The following is a 22,017-nucleotide window of genomic DNA, read 5'->3' as shown; positions in this document are numbered from 1 at the left end:
TCCACAAACATTTACTGAGAGTGTTCCAGGCACTGAGAATATAATGATGGGGAAAAAAAATGGACAGGGATCCCTATTTTAGTGAAACTTGTATTCGAAAGTAGAGGACGAGGCAGACTATAAGCAAGGTAAATCTGTGAAATAGAAAATGTTAAATGGTTATAAATGCCAGGGCAAAAAAGTGAATCCTTCTTTGGGAGGATTTGGGGGATATATTCTCAATTTTTCTGCATATTACTACAAACTTAGCCAGTTAAAACAACATATGTTTGTTATCTTACAGTTTCTATGGTTTGAGGAGTCTGGACATGGCTTCACTGGGTCCTCTGCCCAATGTCTTACGGGACTGCAGTCAGCATGCCACCCAGGCTCATTTGAAGAATTAACTGAAGAATCATCTTCTTGCAGGCTCATTCAGGTTGTTGGCAGAACTTAATTCCTTCCAGTTGTATAACTGAAGGCCCCAGCTTTTTGATGGCTCTCCGCTGGAGCCCACTTTCAGATCCTAGAGGCATCCCAGTTCCACTGGCCCTCTCTCTATATGGCAGCTGACTTCTTCATGTCAGCAAGGAAGAGCTGTCACTCTAGTTTCCGAAGATGGTGTCTTTCATCATACAGTCTAAATATGGGGTGACAGCCCATCGCCTTGCTGTATATTGTAACCTAATCAGGGAAGTGACATCCCATTACCTTTGCTCTGTTTTATTAGTTAGAAGCAAATAACAGGTTCTGCTCTCACCCAAGGTGAGAAGGATTCTAGGTGTGGCTCATTAGAGGTCACCTTAGGGAATATCCCGACCCAGTGGGGTTGCAGTTTTAGGGGGGCCGGAGAAGGCATCCCTGAGAGGTACCATTTGGGGAAGGACCTGGGAGGAGAGGAAGAAAGTCATGTGACTGTCCTGGGGAAGAGCATCTTCCCAAGAGGAAAAAAAACAAATGCAAATTTTCAAGGAACATGCCTGCCATTTTGAGACAAAATAGCCTGTGTGCTGATGAGAAAGATCAAAGTGAGGGACAAACGGATGCTGCAGGGGAAAAAGAATTGCTGGAAAATCACCTATGAGTAAGCAAGGGGAATCCAGTGCAGAAGTCAAGCAGTTGACACTTGCTAGAAGGAAAGACAGATTCCTGGTAAAAGTCTTGAAGGCAGAGTAAGCGGGCACATGTACAAGTGTAGACACGGTGATGGAAACGTCTGCTTTCTCACTGAACTAAGAAACAGAACAGCTGCTGAGAGTGAGGACTAGGGAGGTGTTAGCCATCTGAGGGGGAATAAGAAGATAGGCAGTAGTCACCCATGAGAATGGGATTAGAAATGGAGCCTTCCGGGGAATGGGGAGTGTCAGTCTGTTCACTTCGTAGCAAACCAATCCCACCTGATCTTAGTGCTTATGAATTTAAGGAGAGACCATTCACCATGCTGGGGTGTCTTTCACTGACCACAGTCAGTATGTGTGGAGACAGGCAATATATATGCAGAAAACTGGATTGAACAGAGTTGTGGTTTAGGTAAGTGAATGCATGGAAAACAGAGAGGGGCAAGGTGCAAGGGAGGAGTATGGTGAGTGCCCGTGGAGTTTAAGCTAGATCAGATCCAGCTGGCAGGGAGTCAGTAAGGATACAGTTGAATTGAACAACACTGTTATCAACTGGATCTAGTTTATGCTTATACAGTTCTCTACCTCAGAACAGCAGAATATTCATTCTCTTCATGCTCATATGGATGATTAAAACACATCTGGGTCATAAAATATACCTTAACAAATTCAATAGAGTAGAAATCCTACAAAGGCTCTTCTCAACCACATGGAATTAAACTAGAAATCAGTAATAGAAAGAAAGCTGAAAAATCTCAACATCATTGGAGATTAAACATGACACTTTTAAATAACATGGGTCAAAATGAAGCCATGGGAAAATTTTTAAAGAATATTTTCAAGTAAATAAAAATATAACATCAAAATTATGGAATGCAATAAAAGCAAGGCTTAGAAGAAAATTTGTAGCAGTGAATTCATATATAGAAATGAACTATTAAGTCAGTTGACATGAGTTTTGAGACTAAACATTTTATAGAGGAGGATGGAGAGGTGCTGAAAGTGACATGAGCTGTAAGAAAGACACTTAACCCTCAAGGAACAAGAGAAGTGGAAACGAAAACTGCTACCACCTGAGAGCCTGCAGGGGAAGCAGAGTCCCAAGGGGAAGGTAGGTTCCAGTGACTACAAAGGTTCAGAAAAGTTCAGAGAAGAAATAAAGGTTGTGGACATTTTGCTGATGATTTTCAAAGGGCTCTGTGGAAGAGCTTCAGGGAAGGGGATCAGAAAAAGGAGTCTCAGAAAGGGGTGGGATAAGGGTTTGAGGGTAAAAGCGTTGAGGGTCAAAGCAAAGTTAAGGGGCATGATGATTTGGGGCAAGTTATCCTGATGGTGCAAGAAGGAAGTTGTAGGGGTCTCCTGGGGACACACAGAAATTCTGTAGTCATAACATTGAGGCTGGTGGTCTCTTATGAAACCTGCAGAGGGCGCTCTTCCTGAGCAGGGGAAACAGTCCATCCCCCAGTCCCCCAGAAAGAGTGTGGGGAACCTTAGTCAAAAGAGAGTTAGTATAGGGAAACTCGGGGAAGTAAGGAAGACGGGCAGCTAGACTTGCTAGTTAGAAGACTGTGATACATTTACTTATCATGTGTTAAAATTTGTGACCATGCTGACTGAGATTTTAATTATTTGTGAGATTGCAGTTATTTGTGACTGCTAATTTTAGTGTTTAATCTTTCTGTAAAACAGTTGTTCATATCTCTGTTTTTACTGTTACAGTTGTTGCTCATTCTCATTTCATGTTTTGAATTCAAATTCTGAGAGGATATCCAGTCATCTCCACCAGCTAATCCACCCATTCCTTTCTTTCGGTCTCCCTTCCTCCCTCCTGTGTCTTTCCATCCCTGCTCCCATCACTGCATCCAGTCTTTCATTTATTTGTTCATTTAGCAAGTATTTATAACATCCAAAACTAATATAATACTGTATGTCAATTATACCTCAAAAAAGCTTCTTTCAAGAAACAAAAAACTCAGGTAATTATGGAGCATTTGAAGATCCCCTGGAAAAGGGAATGGCAGTCCACTCCAGTTTCTTGCCTGGAGAATTCCATGGACAGAGGAGCCTGGTGGGCTACAGTCCATGCGGTTGCAAAGAGTCGGACACGATTGAGCAACCAACAATGTTTCAGAAACTGTTTTAGGAGACTAAAGTGATGACAGCAGGTAAAGCTTACATTCTTATGCAAATAAGCAAAAAAGGTACCTGGGAAGTGCTGTGGAGACAAGTAAAACCGAGTAAGGAGGAAAAGGAATACCGAGAGAGAAAGATCAGGAAAGAGGTCTCTGATAGTGACTTTTGAGCTAAGGCCCTGAGGGAAGTGAGGGAGGAAGGCATGCAGAAAACAACAGGAAGAGCATCGTGAGCAAAGGAAAAAGAAACTATTTCAGGAAGAACAAGGGAGCCAGCGTAGCTGGAGTGAAGCGACAGGGAGAGCGAAAGGAAGTGAAGTCAGGTAGGTGTGCGTGTGGAGAGAGGGTAGAGGGTGCTGAGTGTGAGCCAAAGAGTGAGAGTCTGACTTGTTTTATTTACAGTCGTAGAATTTTATTCAGGTTCATAAGTGATCAATTTTCTTTCTAAAAGTCTAAATAGAAATCCTATTCATATATAATTTTTTGAATTCAAATACAGTAAAATTCACCTTTTTTGGGATCCGCAGGAACACCGTGCCTGCAGAGAACAAAATCCATGGATACTGAGGTTCCTTATATTTACATATAATCTACGCATATCCTCTCATGTACTTTAATCATCTCTGATTTCTTGTAATACCTAATACAGTGTAAATGCTGTGTAAATAGTTGCTGGGATGCTTCGAATTCAAGTTTTGTTGTTTTAGAACTTTGTCAAAAAAATTTTTCCCCTGAAACTGAGATCTGAGGTTGGTTGAATTTGTGGATGGGTAACCTGAGGATATGGACTACATAGTTCTGTGAATTTTGACAAACAAGTGTGGTCACGTGACTGTCACCACAGTCTAGATGTAGACCAGTTTCCCCACTCAGAGTGCATGGGGAGCCCTTTGTGGTCAGCACGGCCCTCACCCGGAGTCCCTGGCACCACTGTTCTCTTTTCTGGCCTTTTAGCTTTGTCTTCAGAGTTACCTCTGTAGGGCGTCATATAAATGAAACTATGTATCCTTAGCCTGTGCTATATAGATGTGTATTTATTTGTTGCACTGGGTCCTAGTTGCAGCAGGCGGGATCAGCAGGCGGGATCTTCAGTCTTGGTTGGTGGGTGCAGAATGCCCCCTGCAGTGGATGTACAGAGGCCTAACCCCTGGGCCGCTAGGGAGTTGCCCAGTCTCCTTTTCGCTGAGTGTGTCCAGTGTGTGCATGTGCCTCCGTGTTGATCCAGTCACAAGTTTAGGGACTTTCAAGTTGTTTCCAATTTTAGATGAATAAGAAATAAAGCTACTATACAAATTCACATACTAGCTTTTGTGTGAACATAGATTTTCATTTCACTTGGATAGTTGCCTCAGAGTGGGAGTTCAGAGTCAGATGGCAAGCACATTTTAACTGTATAAGAAACTATCGTACTGTTTTCCGAAGCGGTTGTCTCGTTCTGCACTCCCACTACCAATGCATATCACTTTTAAAATTTTAGTCATTTTAATTGGTATGGAGTGATGTCTCTTTGTGGTTGTAAGTAGCATTTCCCCTAGTGACTAATAACGCTGGGCATTATTTTTATGTAATTATTTGCCTCTGTATATCTTCTTTGATGAAATGTCTTTACGAATATTTCATGCCTTTGATGAATTGCTGTTGAATTTTCAGAATTTTAAAAAATGTATTTAGGATATAATTTCTTTAGCAAGTTGTTGTTTTTCAGATATTTTCTACCAGTCTTTGACTCTCTTTTTTCCCATTTTTAAAAAAATAGGGTCTTTTGAATGGCACATGTTTCCAGTTTTTACTTAAGTCCAGTTATCAGATTTTAGGTTTTACATTTAGGTCTGTGATCTATTTTGAGTTAAATTCTATGCAGTGTGAGGCATGCATCAAGGAACATATATATATATATTTCTTGAAAAGACTATTCTGTCTTCTTTGACTTGCCATTTAGGCTTATGTATGGTTGTGTATGAGCTCTTACCTGTTCCGTTGATCTGCGTGTATTTGCCAGGACCTCACAGTCTTGATGACTGTAGCTCCATGGTTCTGCATGGCTCTGATGGTTCTCTTGAGGACTCTCAAGGGTTATGCTTGTTTCTCCCTTGCACACTCATGTCGTGTGTGCCCTGGGGCGGGGCCTGGTGTCTGTTGTCAGAGCAGTGTTTCTTCCCCTTTGGCCACCTGCTCACTAAGGAGGTGTCATGGTGAGAACATGCTTAAGATCTTCTCCTGGCAGATTTCAAGTGTACAGTGCACTATTAGCGGCTATCCTTGCTTCCTTTGTGAGGGTGGTTCATCCTGGTGCTGAATGGTCTGATGTATTGGACAAGAAGGTGAAAGCCTCAGGCTAGCCTGTTCTGGGAGGGGCCTTGGGCCAGATTGCCCAAGATTAATGACCCTGCCGATGACTTTCTCTGGCCTTATGCTGATCCTGTGGTGCATGGCAGCCCTGACTGGGCAGTGCCCTTGGCCAGGATGGACCTCAGAGCATTTGCTACACCTGTTCCAATCTGAAAATTTCCCCATGTTTTACATTCATTTAACTATTCATTCTTTCATTTAAATGTGACATTTATGGTGCTGTGTTCAAGGATTATAATACGGAAGGAGATAGAAATGGTTCCTGTCCTCACAGAGTTTACGATTTGGACAGGAGGCATTAAGTAGCTTAGTAAATACTCAGTAAAGTTTGCAACATGAACTATAGTCAGTTCTCCATACTGTTTATATAATGTGAATTAGTTTACATTTTGTCTGTGCTGCTTTTATGCTAGAATGGCAGAGCTGAGTGATTGCAGCAGTCACAGAATGGCCTGCATAGCTCATAATATTTATTATGTGACACTTGATAGGAAAAGTTTGCTGAGCCCTGGTTGGATACCTTAGATGTGTTCGGAAGATAAGGTCATTCAGGGATGGCCTCTGAGCTGAGGGTGAGGAGGGAAGCAGCACTGATGTGTAGTCACAGACTCTTGCATATAGAAGCCTTGTGGGGGCATCTTCTTGTCCAGTACGTTGGTCCACTTAGCACCAGGCTGGGCCACCTTCACATTGGAGGCTGCATGGCGACTGTAGTTAATGATACAGAATTGTTTACTTAAAACTTGTTGGAAGTAGATCTAAGTATTCTTACCACAAAAATCCATTTAAAAACCCAAAAGAAAGCTGGGAAAATTGCCCTGTCACTTTATTCCAAGACAGTTTCTAGGAGAGAGGAAGACATTTCTTTCTACTCATGGAAAAAAATACGAAAAGTACTCTGAGTCAGAAATGTCTGTCTACCAAAATCCGTCTTCCTAGTTCCATAGTGTGGTGTGGTAGCTGCCTGATAGTTGTCCAGTCAGGAACTGCATTTCCCACAGTCCTTTGTGTCTAGTGTACCCATGTGACTAGTTCTGACCAATGGATTGGGAATGGGAGTGACCTGTCATTTGTAGGCTGGGATTTTTAATGAAATACTCACTTGAAAGCCCTCTGTCCCCTTCAGCTATCTGGATATAGAGGGCTCTGAGGTTGTGGAGCAGGACTTCTGAAATTTATGTGTGTTTGAGTCACCTGTATCTGGAGATCTTAAAGCACAGGGCAGGCACAGTAGGTCCAGGGCAGGGTCTGAGATCTTGCATTTTTAACAAGCTTCCAGGAGATGGCAGTGCTGTTGGTGCTTAGACCTTTATTCTGTGATGGAGCCATAAAATGAAAGGAACCTGTCTCTGAATCACTTAAATAAGAAAAATCTCCTTTACTCAGCAACTCCTGATCTGTTACCTGAGTGAGAAATAGGCCTTTGCAGAGAGGTATGGGTGTGTCTGCATGTTCAGTCACGTCTGACTCTTTGCAACCCCTATGGACTCTAGCCTGCCAGACTCCTCTGTCCATGGAATTTTCCAAGCAATACTGGAAAATACTGGTTGCCATTTAGGGGATCTTCCTGACCCAGGGGTCGACCCCGCGTCTCCTGTGCCTCATGCATTGCAGGCAGATTATTTACTGCTGAGTCACAAGGGAAGCCCATTTTGAAACCTGCCAAAGCCTTATACCATTAGCTCATTGACAATAGCAGTGGTTAAAGGAAAAAAAAAATCTGGGTTTTATACTTGTTGACTTGGATTAAAAACAGAGAGTGAAAATGTTTGGGATGGGTTGTGAATGATCTGCCTCATCTGGCAGGAAGGTTAGTGGAGAGCAGACCATGAAGGTCTCTGAGGTCTTCTCAGGTCTGAGACCTGAGAAGTCTCAGAGCAGGGAGCTGGGGTAGAGTCTCTTAAGCAAGGGACCAGCGGGAGAGTGCCAGGGCCCTGGTACAGGTTGCAGGGCAGACGTTGGCTGGAGGAGCCCAGCCGAAAGTGTGGTCCCTCAAAGGCTGCTTGACACCAGTGACAGAAGCCTGGGCAGGGAGGCAGATGGGATATATGGTATCTGAGTGTGTGTGTTATTGGGAAGAGTTGCAGTTGGGGCAGAGAGGCAGAGGGAGTCCAGACCTGCTCCAAGGTCAAAAGCCACAGGAGCCTTTTGCCTCCTTGCAGTGAACATTCACATTGGGGAGGCCAAGTTCATCTGAGGAGCCTTGACCAGCTGGACCCAGCGGGCTTGAATTCAGCCAAGGACGCTAGTGGGAAGTCTCTCCCCAGGTGGAGAGGAAGAAAGGCTGGAACAAGAAGGCCTGCCCTATCACTGTGGGTATGGTCCTGACCTTACCTTCCTGAAATAAAGCCAGAGCTGGGTCTTCTCAAGGCCTGCTGGCTTTGGGACAGAGCTGGGCCTGAGCAGGAACAGGAGGAAGTCAAGGGAAAATGATACTGATTTTGGATAAAGCACTTGGGTGGGTTGCAGAAGCTAGCCTTGATCCCATCTGCTATTCATATAACATCAAGCCCTTCTGTCAGAATTGTGTAGAAATAGCAGCAAACCTGGGAAGAATTGCAAGCTGTCCACTTTGACTAGTCAGGGTCATTTACCATGTTGAAAACCATTTTTATTCGAGGGAAACTATAGTGGATTTAGACATGAGACCAGTTGTTTTTTTTAATTATCTGATGTTTAAATACTCACCAAGCGCCTATTGTATGTGAGGCACCATGAAGATTAATTGTAAAAATCCAAGGTGAATTTTCATACCTTGATGATAGAGAAGAGAGCAGATTATAAGAATGTGAATCTGTGTACTGATTAGATACCTGCCCAGGAAAGCTCTTGGAAGAGTTGAAACACATCTGGGGCCTGGGAGAGGGTGAGTTCCGGGCCAGCAGCCTGTGAGGGCTGCAGCCTCCAGCAGAGGATGGAGGGGAAGGAAGAGAGGCAGGAAGCATACTGGTGGGCTCCACCTCAGCTCCGGGTTCTGTAGGGGGACCCACGTCGTGTCAGGTTGTCCTTCCAGTGAAACCCGTCAGTGCCTGCTGCTGCCTGGCGTGGAGGCCCACATCCTGGCCAGGGTCTGTTAGGCCTGTGAAATCTTCAGCCCAGGCCCCCCAGCCTTCTGCAGGCCAGTTTTTGATATCCTCTGCCCCCAGGTGATGGGCTGCCATCAGGTCTCAGATTTGGAGCTTGGCCCCCAGGCCCTTTTCTTCTCAGGTTGCTGAACTGCTCCAGTTTGCCCAGGACTCAAGGTAGGGAGTGTGTTGCTTGGATGCCCACTCAACAGTTTCGAACCCAGGACCATCCTTGTCAAATTGGGGGAAGTTGTCACCTTGTTCCCGAGGCCTGGACCCCCCACACTGTTCCTGTCCTGATATCTGCACACATTGAACCAGTCCCCGGCTGTTTTCTTAGGAGAAGCCCTGGGTATACCCCTCCTGGCCTCACGGGGCCTCCCGCTTGCCCACTCTGACTCCTTCACTTCTCCTTTGTAGCTCTTATTACATCTGCAAGTAACGTAACTAGTTGTGGAATTAGCTTCCTGATATTTAAAGCCTGCACATCTCTGACAGGTGGGTAGTGCCTGTCTGGTTTAAAGTTGTAGTCTCGGCCCTCTGCACAGTACCTGTCACATGACTGACACTGAAAAACATCTGCTGAACGAGAATTCCGGAGCACCACTGCAAACCATTACATGTCTCAGCTGTTAAGAGAAACAACTTAAAAATGTGTACGGGTCATTGTATATGTACTGTGTGCTCGAGTCAGAGTCCCTGGTTACATCTTGGCACCCTTAACAGGTACTCAGGTCTCCTTATTTCTCACCGGAGGATGTCAGTGCCTGCCAGCGCGTCTCCTGTCTCCATTGCACCTGGACAGGGCCGCCAGGGCCGCCTCCCAGAGCTGAGTGCTGAGTTCATCTTTGCTCAGAAAGCTCTAATGACGCTCGACTGCTCATAATAGCATTTGTGATCTTCTTGCCCCTATGTCTGTTATTCTTCTGCCTCTCTGTCTCTGTCAGTCTCAGTCAAAATAAACAATACATTGTTTCTCTGATGCACCTCCAACTTTCTTAACTCTGACTTCTCTCATGCTGTTCTATGCCTTATCCCTCCCTTACCTTTTGAAATCCTACCCATCCTCCAAAGCCCACTAATAGACCTCTTGTCCAAGGTCAGTTCTAACTGCCTCCACCCATTTCTGCGTTTTGTAGAAACAGACATTCCCACTGTGTTAACTGTCTTGATCTTCTAACCAGATTATAGGCAACTTGAGAACAGGGGCTGTGTTCTATGCATCTGTAATGCTTTATACATAGTAGGTACTCAACACTGTTCAAAATGTTTGTTAAGCTGAGTTAAGTAGGTTTAACTTCATGCTCCTTTTGTTTCATGTAGCCCATAAGATAATTTTATAAAAATTCTAGATCTGATTTCATTTTTAACTTGACATCTATGTTTTTTCCACAAATTTAAATACTGCCAAGGATATGTTTTTTTTATATATGCTTTAAATGTATCTTATTTAAACCTTGTAGTTGCAGATTTGACTCATTTAACTTATGGAAAATACCTGCTATATAATCTAACTTGAAAAGCTAGTCCTTGTGGTCAAGTCAGACAAACAGCCAAGCCACACATTTAATCAGAAAAAAAGTCTGACTTTATTTTAAAATTTAGATAAACGTGGGTGCTAATTCTTAGATAGGAACCCTACAGGGCTCTTGAATTGAAGGAAGGCATTGCCCGTGTAAGTGACGCTCTCTGCTTTGCTCTCCTGACTCCCAAAGGCTGCCTTCTCCAGTTGTCACTTTAATGCCCTAGAGGTTTTACACTTTAGGGGGATGAACAGAGTCGAATTTAGGTTACATGATAAGTCCATCTTTCTTCCATAATGTGAAGGGTCCTTGTGTAGGGCAGGTGGGAATGGGCAGTGGGCAAACCACAGGCCTTGAAATGCATAAAAATGGAAGATGAAGTTCTGGAAGTGGATTCCAAGTAAGATAGGTCTCTGCTTGTGTGAGCCCTGGAAAGTCTGTGTGCCCTCCAGGGACTGTGTGTTCTTGGCGTGAAGGCATTTGACCCAGGAGGAAGGCACAGTGGGGATCGCATCTTCTTTCACACGGACACACCTTGTGAGGGTTTTAGAAAATTTTCCTTCCACTTAATGAAGAAAGGTCACTTTGTTGCTTCACAAGATTTCCAGGTGAACTCATTCTCCAGGACACCGTTACATCAGAAGAAAAGATCCAATGAAACTCTCAGAATCTTTTAAAACAGATGCGGCCCTCATCTGCGGTTGCCAGCAATCCTCCCCCAGGGCGGTGGACAGACTTCTGCTTTCCTGGATCATTGGGCTGCCGGAGTGATATGCCACCAGTGTGGCCCAGCAAGAGGTCAGTGTAGTTTGAGATTGTTGCTCCATCATTTATTCCCAAATGTTTACACACTGCAGCTGCTATTACCACCAGTAAGCATAAGCATCATCTCTACACATTCAGTTGGTGCCCTAAATAAACTTGACATGATGCGGAATCATGCATTATCATTGAATGTAGTGCCAGTACTGTGTTAAGACTTGGAAAGCACTCTGGAGATTTTGTAGGCATCCCGTCTGGCGCTATGGTTATCTGAAAAAGAAACCTTGTTAGTCCAACTTCTTCAGCAGTTAGGTCACTTGATTTTGCAGTGAGTTTGGCCTGAAAAATAATATCAGTTGGGCAGGGTCAGATTCATTCTAGGGGAGCCCCAAGCTTACACATTTTGGGAGAGACTCAGTATGAAAGAAAATGTAAAATTTCACATAAGCTTGAGGGCTCACGCATGCTTCAGTTCCTCCAGCTTCACAGCAAACCCACCTGTACCGCAGGAACAGTGGTCAGGTGTCTGGCAGAGTGCCTTGCACTTGGAGTACACACTTGAAACTATTCCAGGCACGTGCAGCCCCCAGGAGCCACACACTTCACCAGGTCTGGGGTGTGTGTGATCCACTGCTTGGAAGGGGAATCAGATCCTGATGAAAGCAAGGGGTTCTCTGCTGAAAGCCTTGCTGTTGTTCCAAGACAGAGGCTGCAGATTGGTAGGCTGTGGGCCAGACTCGGTGTGCAGGTGGTTAGTTGTGGTAGAAGATAAGAATCTTCTTGTTCATTGTTTCTTAAAAATGTGAATTAAACTTGTCAAACTTTAAAAACCATAAATTTCATATAAAAAGCTGATTTCTGTTTTCTTTTCTCCCCCCCACGCCCCCAACCCTTCTCATGAGGAACTGAAAGATAGTTCCAGTGACAGATGACAGCTTTAGAGGAGGGATGTGCTTATTGGTCCACCCAGTCCCCACCTTGGCTATCTTCATGTTTTGTTTTCTGCCTGACCTTGGAAACTTGATTCATGGTAAAGCCTTGTCCTTTGAGGCTCCTCACTTGCTCAGCCCTGGTGCTGCCCTGTCCCTGCCCTGATACCTTTGGTCTCTGATCTGTGATCTTTTTGATGTCATAATGATTTTTTTCCTTTTAAGATGTAATTGGCTGTGCATGATTAATACTGACACCTCATTTTTTAAACTAAATACATTGTTTCATAGATCTTGCTTTTTTCAGCTTGCACTTGGCCTTTCTCTGGTTACTCCATAAAGAACGACATACATTTATGGTAATTATCTCAATTTGTGTGCTTGATTTCACACTTTGTATTAGCTTCTCACTTTTCTGAGCGATACACAGTAGGTTTAAATCTTGAAAAAGAAAAAGCCTACTGGAGTAAAAATGGTCAGTTGGGCATTTTAGGCCTCCTGTTGACATCAGTGGGAAGTCTTGATTAGGGTTGAGAACTATTTCTTTGGATTGTAATCTTGATGGCACGGTTGTCATTATCCTATTCCTGTTACTTCCTAGAACTCTTTCTTCTCTGTAGTGCAAGTATTGTTTTATGTTGCAAACAGGTTATCTGGCCATTCATTTCGCACCTTTACACTGCTTTTCACAAAGTCTTGGCTTTTGCATACGCTTGGATTTTGCATGAAAAAAAATCCAGAATTAAAAGAAAAAAATGTGATGGAATTTACTGGTGATTGATACCTACCTTTTTGGGAAAAAAAAGTTTCAGTATCAATCAGCATAGCAAGCAACAGAAACATAGTGTCAATTCATGAATGATGTAGTCACTTGACAGGCAAATACCAACTAGAGTGTCTATGAGAAAACTCTGTTTACTAGGGTGAAAAAAGTCTACAGTTATTTTCCCTTGCAGTTTTACTGCATTTAGAGTCAACTTTCAAAGAAGTCCTATTTGGGCATTAAACTTATATTTTGAAAAATCTAAGACAACTGCAGTTTTTAAAAATCAACTCAACTTCTGGCAATTGTTTCCTTCAAATTAACACTGCCAACAAAAAAGTTTTGTGCATGGTTAGAACTGGCTAAGTTTAAATTTAGTGGAGTAAATGAATTTTAAAAGTAAGCTGGTACAAGACTTGAGTTTGGTTTTTGTCTCTAAGAGACATTTTTCTTAAAATGTTGAGCTGTCTTTGATAACATTTTTAAGTTTCTTTACCTTTTAAGTGATCTGATCTGTATTTGCCTTAGTCGCTAAGTTGTGCCCTACTCTTTGCAATTCCATGGACTGTAGCACGCCAGGCTTCCCTGTCCTTCAGTATCTCCTGGATACTCAAAGGAGTACCATGTCCTCAAACTCATGTCCATTGAGTCAGTGATGCCTTCCAGCTATCTCTTCTTCTGTCATCCCCTTGTGCTCGTGCCCTCAATCTTTCCAAGCATCAGGGTCTTTTCCAGTGAGTCGGCTCTTTGCATCAGGTGGCCAAAATATTGGAGTTTCAGTCACTTTTATTAAGGGAATGTTATTCTGCAGTGACCTATGATCCTGTCTGACAGAGGGTTTTAAAACTTTTTGATAATTTTTTTTTAACAAAACTTCGAAAATCAAATTCTAATGAAGTTCTTTTGACCCCTAGCTAATTTGGGGATGCTTCAAAGGGCCCCTGGAAAACTTTAGAGACAGATATTAAACTAATTAGGTTCATTTGGTATGTTAAATTTCATGGGAAGTATTGTCAAATGAGTAATAAGTCTTTTTAGGTTATGTTATAAGGGGAAATGTTATTAACATAGATACTCCAGAAGTTGCATGGAATTCTTAAAATCTGATACTTCTGGTAAAATTATCAGTCATAATTCTAGTTATTAAAGTGTTATTTGTTATAGCAGTAGCCAAATTTGTCAGTTGCATTGTAGTCAGATTTTAAAAGTGCCATATGTCTTTTGACCATTGGCATTTATGGTTTTATTCTGATTGCTTTTACAGAAATGCTTCCTCTTCAAAAAGATTTATGGGAAGAACATTAGGACAAGTATAGGTTTCTGACTTTCAGACAATAATGCTGAACTGGGTAAGAAATTAAGGAATTCTGAAAGGAAACCTAATGGCTTCATAAAACTGTTAACAATAGGAGTGAATGAACTGATGACTGGCTGTAATTTTTATGGTTTCTATCTGAAAAGTAACTGGTTTTAATCTGTGTTTTCCAGATACAAGGAAACCCTCCTCCTCAACCTGATATAACTTGTGTTTGGTAAATTATGCTTTTGTAAACTGAATTGAAACATTTATCTCACCTATCTGATCTCTCCAGAGATTGGAAGTGCTTAGGTTCCAAGTAGCTTTGTCTGATATATTAGGAAGGACATCTCCTAACAGATACAGGAGTCTCAAGGAAAGGAATTCACCAAAGTCTGTGAGACAGTCTGTGACAAGCCCTTGGGTATGACTTTGCTGTTTCTGAGAGGCCTTTTACAGGTTCAGTCAGGGACTCCTTATAAAAGAAGTCCCCTCAAAGCTATTTTTAAAAAAGCCTATGCAAGCAACTATATTTATATAAATCATCAGGCCAAGTTTATTGAGATCAGACTGACTTTGGAAACAGATTAGTCTTAATTTGGCTGAATTTGGTAGAAATGAGAGTAATTGTAGAAAAAGAGTTTGTCAGTGAGTACTAAATTCTAGTTGTGTTGAGGTCTGCATTTACTAAGACTCACTCCTCCGATGGTTCCTTGCTGTTATATTAAGTTTAATTGAATAATTAATAGGACACCCTAAGTTTGTCTCTGAAGCTTATCTTAACAGTCTATCTTTAGAGGAAGATCAAGTATCCCACAACCTGCAAGCAATATTGTGTGTACTGGAAATGGCATCTTTTAAAGGACCACCTCCCACACAGGTGGAAAGATCCTTACCAGGTACTCTGCACTAGCTCATGCACTGCAAAATTGAAAGAAATTGACTCTTGGATTAATATTTCCACTTAGAAAGGGCTCCTACACTGGACTGGTCTACAGAAAGGACTGCTGATCTCAAATTCACCTTAAAACAACACTCAAACAGAGGAGAGACTACACTCAGACCAGGATGAGAAAAAGACAACATCAGAAGTAGACAGCTGACTGAAGATGCTGGACCTGATCCGTAAGATCATTTATTGTGTTTTCTTGACTTCTCGGACCTTTGTACACTCAAATCAGATGTTTTTCTATCATGGGCATGATCCTATAATGGTTTTAAAATTGAATCCAGTTATTGGGTTTGTGACCAGTTACCTGTGTCTAGTATTTCTGTGTTACCTTGGATTTCTCCTCTCCTTTTGGTTGGCTCTTAGGAAATATATTCTAAAAGAAAGAAATTATAGTTCTGTTTCGGACACCATTGTTAGGTGATATCCCTTCACCTGGCCAATTAATAATACCTGCTCTGACTCTGGCCATAAATAGACATTTTCAAGTTCAGTCAGAGCAACAGACAAAAAAATTTTAGCCAAAGAATTTAGCTCCCACAATTTTGAGACTAATTTATGTGGTTAACACTAGGCTATATCCATTTACGTTTAAAGACTCCCTTTCTGCCTGCAATGCGGGAGACCTGGGTTCAATCCCTGGGTCGGGAAGATCCCCTGGAGAAGGAAATGGCAACCCACTCCAGTATTCTTGCCTGGAGAATCCCATGGACAGAGGAGCCTGGCGGGCTACAGTCCACGGGGTCACAAAAGAGTCGGACACGACTGAGCAACTTCACTTTCACTTTCACTTTATGTTGGGTACAGTTAAACCATACTGTAGATAGCCAGAGCTTCGCAGGTGGCGAAAGTGGTAAACAGTCCACCTGAAGGAGGAAATCGCAACCCACTCCAGTATCCTTGACGGGATAATGCTGGCAGGCTACAGGCCATGGGGCCACAAAAAAAAGATGCAACTGAGCACACACACACACACAAGGAGAGCCAGCCTAGTAACACCAGGAAGTTGGGCTGGGTGCCTTACGGACAGTGCCAGGATTGGGAAACAGACTAAGACAGCCTGGGGATGTACTGGGCTGCTCCTTACCAATACTGGTAGCTATATTATTTGTATATTGCCTGTTTTACAAAATTGTTTCTTGTGTTATCAAATGTGTGACTGAACCTCTGAAAAAATGATGGTTGGAAGCACTTGACCAGATATATAGTTCTTCTCTAAATATATATATATAAATATATATGAGACAGATGATTTCACTAGATATGACTCTAGATATGGGAAGAAGCAATAAGAGGGAGTTTTCTTTCCTGGACCATAATAGACTAGTAAGACTGGTATTGTCCAGAGACTTTTGACTGCTGTTAAGAAGGCCCAGTCCAGTAACAGCACACCGAGTGACTTAACAATGAAAGCCTCACCTGACCTAGGGATCCCTAGCACCATGGGCCAAAATAGTCACACAGTGCCTCCCAGTCCACACATTTATGACCATGAGGGAACCCTGCCAACTAAAAATGGGCACGTGCCATCTGCCTCTACACAGATGAGGTCACTCGCCACTGTAGTCACCGACCTTCAACACCTCCTGAATGGAGGTCAGGGTGGAGATCAGGAATGGGACACTGCTCTGGCAGAACAGGCCTTTGATAATCAGATGTTCTCTGGAGATTTTACAAGCTCAGTGCTTGCATCTCCTCATACCTAGAAAAGCACTAAAATCATTAAAGGTGACATCTGCTCCTCATGACTAGCAGCAAGCCTCCACCAAAACATGTGCTTGACTGCACATCCCACCCTTCACTAAAATCATACATAATACTGACCTCTCCCCACCTCTCTGTGGCAGTTTCTCTGAAATGCTGTCTTCTGGGCTATATATAGTCCTCATTTTGTCCCCAATAAGACTTAACTCACAACTCTCATGCTGTGAATTTTTTTTTTTTTTTTCAGTTGACAACACACAGCCTATATAGTTGGAAAAAGAAAATATTTTTGGATATATATTTTATTTGACAGTGTTTTAGAATATCATACAGTAAACAAGATTTCTGTAAAAGTTAATTTATCCATAGTGGTGCGTTTCATAAAAATAGTTGCTCACTTACAGTCTTTCTGTGACTATTAATACATGTAATTATATTTATAGAGATACAGCTGTACAGGGTAAATTCACAGCTAACACTACACAGAAATATTACTTGGAATGGGGTTTAGATGATGTGCTGTCTTCACAGGTTATGGATTACAGCCGCATAAAGCAATTACTGCACAAGTAGTAGCTGTGAACTGTGCAAATTAGAGTTTATGCAAGCGTAATCTCAGTTTTTTTTTTTATCCTTTTGTAACACATGGAAAATAAAGGTCAGAGGATACAGTACCCGGACGTGCAGCTACACTATAGAAGCATTGTCCAAAACCAGATTCAATAACTTAATGGCAAAATAGACTGGATTTCTAGTCCAGGGGAGAAAGACTAATTGAGATTAAACCAAAAGTACTGTAAACTGCTACATGTGTTTGTGCTTTAGTTTATGATGACTTAGTTTCATTTTTTGGAAATTGCTTTTATAGGCTGCAAGACTCTTCACTTGAGGCTTTCAACTACATTGTCCTCTTGTCAAACAACTAAACTATACCTCTGCCTGGTGGGAATTAAACAGCTGGTGCTCAGGATACTGCACTTACAAAGAAAAGGAAAGAGGCAACCCAAGGAAACTGTTTACATGTGCCCTCTTGTGATGGACCTGATCTCCCTCTTTGACTTTCTGACTTCAAGTAGGGGAGGTAAGGTTTATTTGCATTTGAATTCATGTGAGGGGCAGAGTATGGGAAGCCTCATTATTTCAGGTCACATAAAAGAGAAACTGCCCTCTGAAACATTTGCCTTTTAGTATGTGTAGCTACAAATAAGAATGCATGGATAACTAACTGAAGGTAAAACTTTAAAGAGAAAGATTAAAAATTAAAATGGCAGAGCAGAAAGGCAAGCATTGAAATTTTACTAGGTTATCAACCATGGGCAAGGAAAATAAACATCTAGACAAAAAAGCAAACCAAACAGAAATAAAAGGAGAAAAAAATAAGGTAAGCAGAAGGGAATGCTAAAAAGATCCGTGTTCTTTAATGAAAATAAATGGGCTATAATAATGATTTTTTAATATTAGAGATTCATTGTAATCTGAGAAATATAGGAGGAATACTTTGCTCTGTCAAGGTGAAAATGTAATGGAAAGAGGAATCTTAAAAAGACAACAAATGAGTGAAATATAACACTGCTGTCAAAGAAACTCCTATCTCTGAGCCTGAGAGGAGAGGAAAGCCTTCTCATAAAGGAACTGCAGCAATGCCAATCTCAATTTAACAAATAATGGTCCTTCAATTATAAAATTTGTATTGTAGATGAAAACTGATTAAGATCTATGAGCTAAACTGCAAAATTCTGACTTATGGCAAACTGTTGCCTAGAATACAATTTTTAAAACCTTTTTTTCTACCACTGAAAATGTACAGAAACGTGATTACAGAAATGGCAGTACAAATGGCATCACACCAGTGAATTCACTAGGTTTCTAACTCACCCTGCAAGTGTGCAGGGAACACTGCTTCTAAGACTGGTGATGGGTGCCACAAGTGAGCCGTGGAAACAGGTCATGGGCGAACAGTTCTGAATGTTTCAAAGAAACCTTTTAACCCCTGTCTAGATATGTCAAGAACAATTTATTTACAACTCTTCAGATCAATTAAAAGATATAATCTTGTCTCAGTTTCAGCTTGCTCCGTGCAGTTTGATTTTTAAGGCGATATTCCAGTTTGTGATTGCTCTTAACTTGTCCAGTTTCTTGAAACAAAGTTTGGATGACAGCCAAATCCTTCATGCAGTGGGGGAAATTTTTTTTCTTTTCTTTTTTTTTACTAAAGCTACACTGCATTCTCTGTGATGTTCTTCATGTTATTTTGGTTCTTCCGTAGCTGCCAAAGCCCCCACTGTGTAACAGGGGACTTTAGGATCAGTTAGGTCTGCACTGTGGACACCGTCCGGACCATGCTTATTGGACACGTGGGGCTTCACGTCGGTGCTCCCAAGCCTTGGTGCCTCGTGGATTTATGCATGTGACAGTGGAAATAAATTAAAACGCCAAGAGACGGAACCTAAGAACGGCCTGCAGGTATTGAGGCGGGGCGGCGGGCTCATCTCCCCGGGGCTGAGGCGCCGGGTTTGAGGACGCCCGGCAGCTTGTCGGAGCCTGGCACCTTCCACGGCCCGGGCGCCACGGCAGCCTTGCGCGCAGGGGCGCCCCCGGGGGGCCGCGCGCCCTGCCTGGACCCCGCCCGCGCCCCCGCCCGGCCCTCGACCTCCCGTGCGCCCCCGCCGCGGCCCGGGCCCACGAAGGCAGGTGCCGCGCCGGGGCCTCCATGCCGGCCGAGCTCGGAGCCCGCCGTGGCCTGCAGCCCATCCTTGTTGCCGGCCCGCGCCGCTTCGGCCACTGCGGGCCCAGGCGCCCTGGTCTCCGAGGAGGGCCTGCCGGCCTCAGGCTGCCCCTGGCCGCCAGGCGCCTCCTCGAACCCGGGTTGCACGGCCCTCTGCGGGCTGGCCGAGCGCTCGCTCTGCTCCCCAAGGCGCTGCTTCTTCTGGCTGCCGGCTGAAAGCTCCTTTGGTTTCCTAACGTCGTGTTCCCTTTTGATATCCCAAGTTGGGTCTGGGCTTGTCTGGTGGGAAGGGTCGGAGGGTGGGGCTGGATGTGATGGAGAGAATGGAGAGAGGACGTCCTCCAGGGAGACGCCTACTTCCGGCAGACCTGGGGAGGCGGCAGCGGGAGCACTCCAGGAGCCGGGTTCGTCTGTGGGGCAGGAAGCGCAGGCATTAGGGCCCGGCCGCACACGCTTTCCACGTCCCGCCGCCTCCCTCCACGTTGGGAATGAGAGCAGGGGGTCGGGTCGGGGACTCCCTGCTCTCGATGCCCAAAGCCACTGCCACCCCCACCCCCACTGCCAAGAGGGCAGCTGACACCCCACCGCGCCCCCCCCCTTCCCCTCCTTGCTGGTTCAGGAAGGCTGTTACAAAGCCCAGGCCTAATCCACCCCTTTGTCCTGGCCCCTTCTAACTTCCTGGGGTGTCATCAGGTCTGACAGTCAGTCCTGTGTGGATATCTGATTTGGCAGAACGTAAATCTCCTAGGACAGCCGTGAAAAATACAGATTCTTCGATGGTCAATCCCAGAGCTTCCAGTAGGATAGGGCCACGGAAGTCCTCTGCATTTTTAACAGGCATCCAGGTAATTCAGAAAATGGAGAACCAGCTTTTGAGAAATACTGGCCTGCATTCTCTGGAAGAAGTTAGGGGAGTGACCTCAGTAGTTCAGTGTCACTCAAGACATATTTCTTAGTGACCACCAGACAGAGAATTTGGATAAAGACACCTAAAAAGGTTCATTTTTTGGGGGACAGGGGTGGGCAGTGGGACCAGGCTGGTGTGGAAGGAGGGACCCTTCTATGAGGCTCTGCCTTAAAGTGTTAGAAAGTTTTGTAGAAACTTTGACTTCCTGGATGGATACCCCCCAACTTTCCTTTGGCATTACATTGTCAACCTGAGTTCCAAGATTCAAACAGGTAATATAAGGCTGTCTACTAGATGTTCAAACTTTATTGTTAAAACACAAATTATTTTATTCTGCAGGAACCTGAGGTTGGTTGGAGACAAGAAGGCAGACACCTTGAGCTCCCCTCCTTTCGTGAACGTGCTGGTCACAACTAACTGCTGAACAGCCACTGATAAAAGACAGGAATCTACCAGAACAGGATATTCTGCATCCAGAGACATAAGAAGGAACCACGAGATAGCGGTAGGAGGGGCACACTCACGATATAATCAAATCCCTTACCACCCGGGTGGGAGACCCACAAACTGGAGAAGGATTACATTGCAAAAGTCCTCCCACAACCTAGAAGAAATAGGCATATTCTTAGAAAAGTACAGTCTCCCACGACTGAACCAGGAAGAAGTAAAAAAAAAAAAAAAAGAACAGCCCAATGACAAGTACTAAAATTGAATCTGTGATTTAAAAATTCCCAACAAGCAAAAGTCCAGGACCAGATGGTTTCATCGGTGAATTCTACCAAACATTTAGAGAAGAGTTAATTAACATCTCTCTTGAAACTATTTCAGAGGAAGGGAAACTTCTAAACTCATTCTATGAGGCCACCATCACCCTGGATTGAAAGATCCAACATTATCCAAATGGGCTGTACTACCTAAGGCAGTCTGCAGACTCAGTGCAGTTCCTATCAAACTTTCGTTTCTCACGTGGGCTCCTACCATAACCCAGTCTTCTCTTTACTTCTTCTCTTTCCTACCTCTGGTCTCCATGCAGCAGCCACAGCAATGTGGCTGAGACATAAATTTGATCATGCCATTCCTTTGCTTAAAACTTTTGGTGGATTCTCACTGCTCTTAGGCTAAAATCATTAACAAAGCCCACAAAAGTTTGCCTCGTCTGGCCCCTGCCAGCCTCTCCAGCTTCACCTCCATTCATCCCCTTTTCCTCATTCACACTGGTCTTTGTGCAGTTACTCAAACACACAAGCTCATTCGTATTCTGGGACCATACATCACTGCTGGCTCCTCTGTACCCCACAGTGATTCACATGGTGGGTTTTTCATTCTTTAGGACTCCTAAATATTACCCAAGAGAACCCCAACCCACAGTAGGTACTCTGGTCTCCTTGAGAGCTTCTTGTCTTTTTATTTCTTTGTAGTGCTTATAATTTGGAATTAATACTTGGATGCCCCTTTGATTAACATAAGTCTCAATTAGTAGATTATAAGTTTCATGAGGGCAGTGACCACAACTGGTCTTGTGTATCACAGTGGACTTAACATCTAGCATAGTGCTTGACACAATAATACCTGCTCACTGTGTATTTGAATAAAAAATAAGTCTACTGCACAAGTAGAAATGGAAGACTTTCCAAGGGGAGGATGGTGGTGAAATGATGATGCCTGTTTGAAATGTGAGAGGAAAGAAGGCAGTCTGTGGAAAGAGCAGGAGGAGGACACCAGTGACAGGAAGTCCACGCGGAGGAGTCCTCAGCTTTCCCTGGTGGCTCCTCGGATGCAGAGGGCAGAGAGGGCCCCGATCCAAGTCCATCTGAT

General features: G+C 43.5%; 1 protein-coding gene and 1 long non-coding RNA gene across 13 annotated transcripts in view; one reads left to right on the top strand and one right to left on the bottom strand.

The window, feature by feature from the left end:
• The first annotated feature begins 791 nt into the window (after positions 1–791).
• On the top strand, positions 792–21,814 carry LOC138439249 (uncharacterized). Of its 10 annotated transcripts, XR_011256654.1 has the most exons (8): positions 2,008–2,208; positions 10,849–10,964; positions 13,885–13,969; positions 14,109–14,152; positions 14,886–15,042; positions 17,439–17,651; positions 18,837–19,033; positions 20,542–21,814. It is a non-coding gene; the product is annotated as an uncharacterized lncRNA (long non-coding RNA). The 10 variants fall into 10 exon arrangements; XR_011256650.1 differs by lacking the exon at positions 13,885–13,969 and having other exon boundaries at positions 792–2,208; positions 10,767–10,964; XR_011256651.1 differs by lacking the exons at positions 2,008–2,208; positions 13,885–13,969 and adding an exon at positions 3,437–3,552 and having other exon boundaries at positions 10,767–10,964.
• MAGI2 (membrane associated guanylate kinase, WW and PDZ domain containing 2) overlaps positions 18,756–22,017 on the bottom strand; it is a 1,500,648-nt gene continuing 1,497,386 nt past the window's right edge. For all 3 annotated transcript variants that reach the window (XM_069587784.1, XM_069587786.1, XM_069587785.1), the window contains one exon: positions 18,756–19,705. In XM_069587784.1, coding sequence (XP_069443885.1) covers positions 19,056–19,705 — 650 coding nt within the window. In that variant the 3' untranslated portion in view covers positions 18,756–19,055. The remainder of the gene's footprint in view (positions 19,706–22,017) is intronic.

Source organism: Ovis canadensis, chromosome 4 (genome assembly GCF_042477335.2).
Source record: "Ovis canadensis isolate MfBH-ARS-UI-01 breed Bighorn chromosome 4, ARS-UI_OviCan_v2, whole genome shotgun sequence".
Classification (NCBI taxonomy): Eukaryota; Metazoa; Chordata; class Mammalia; order Artiodactyla; family Bovidae; genus Ovis; species Ovis canadensis.
This window is presented reverse-complemented; position numbering and strand designations above follow the sequence as displayed.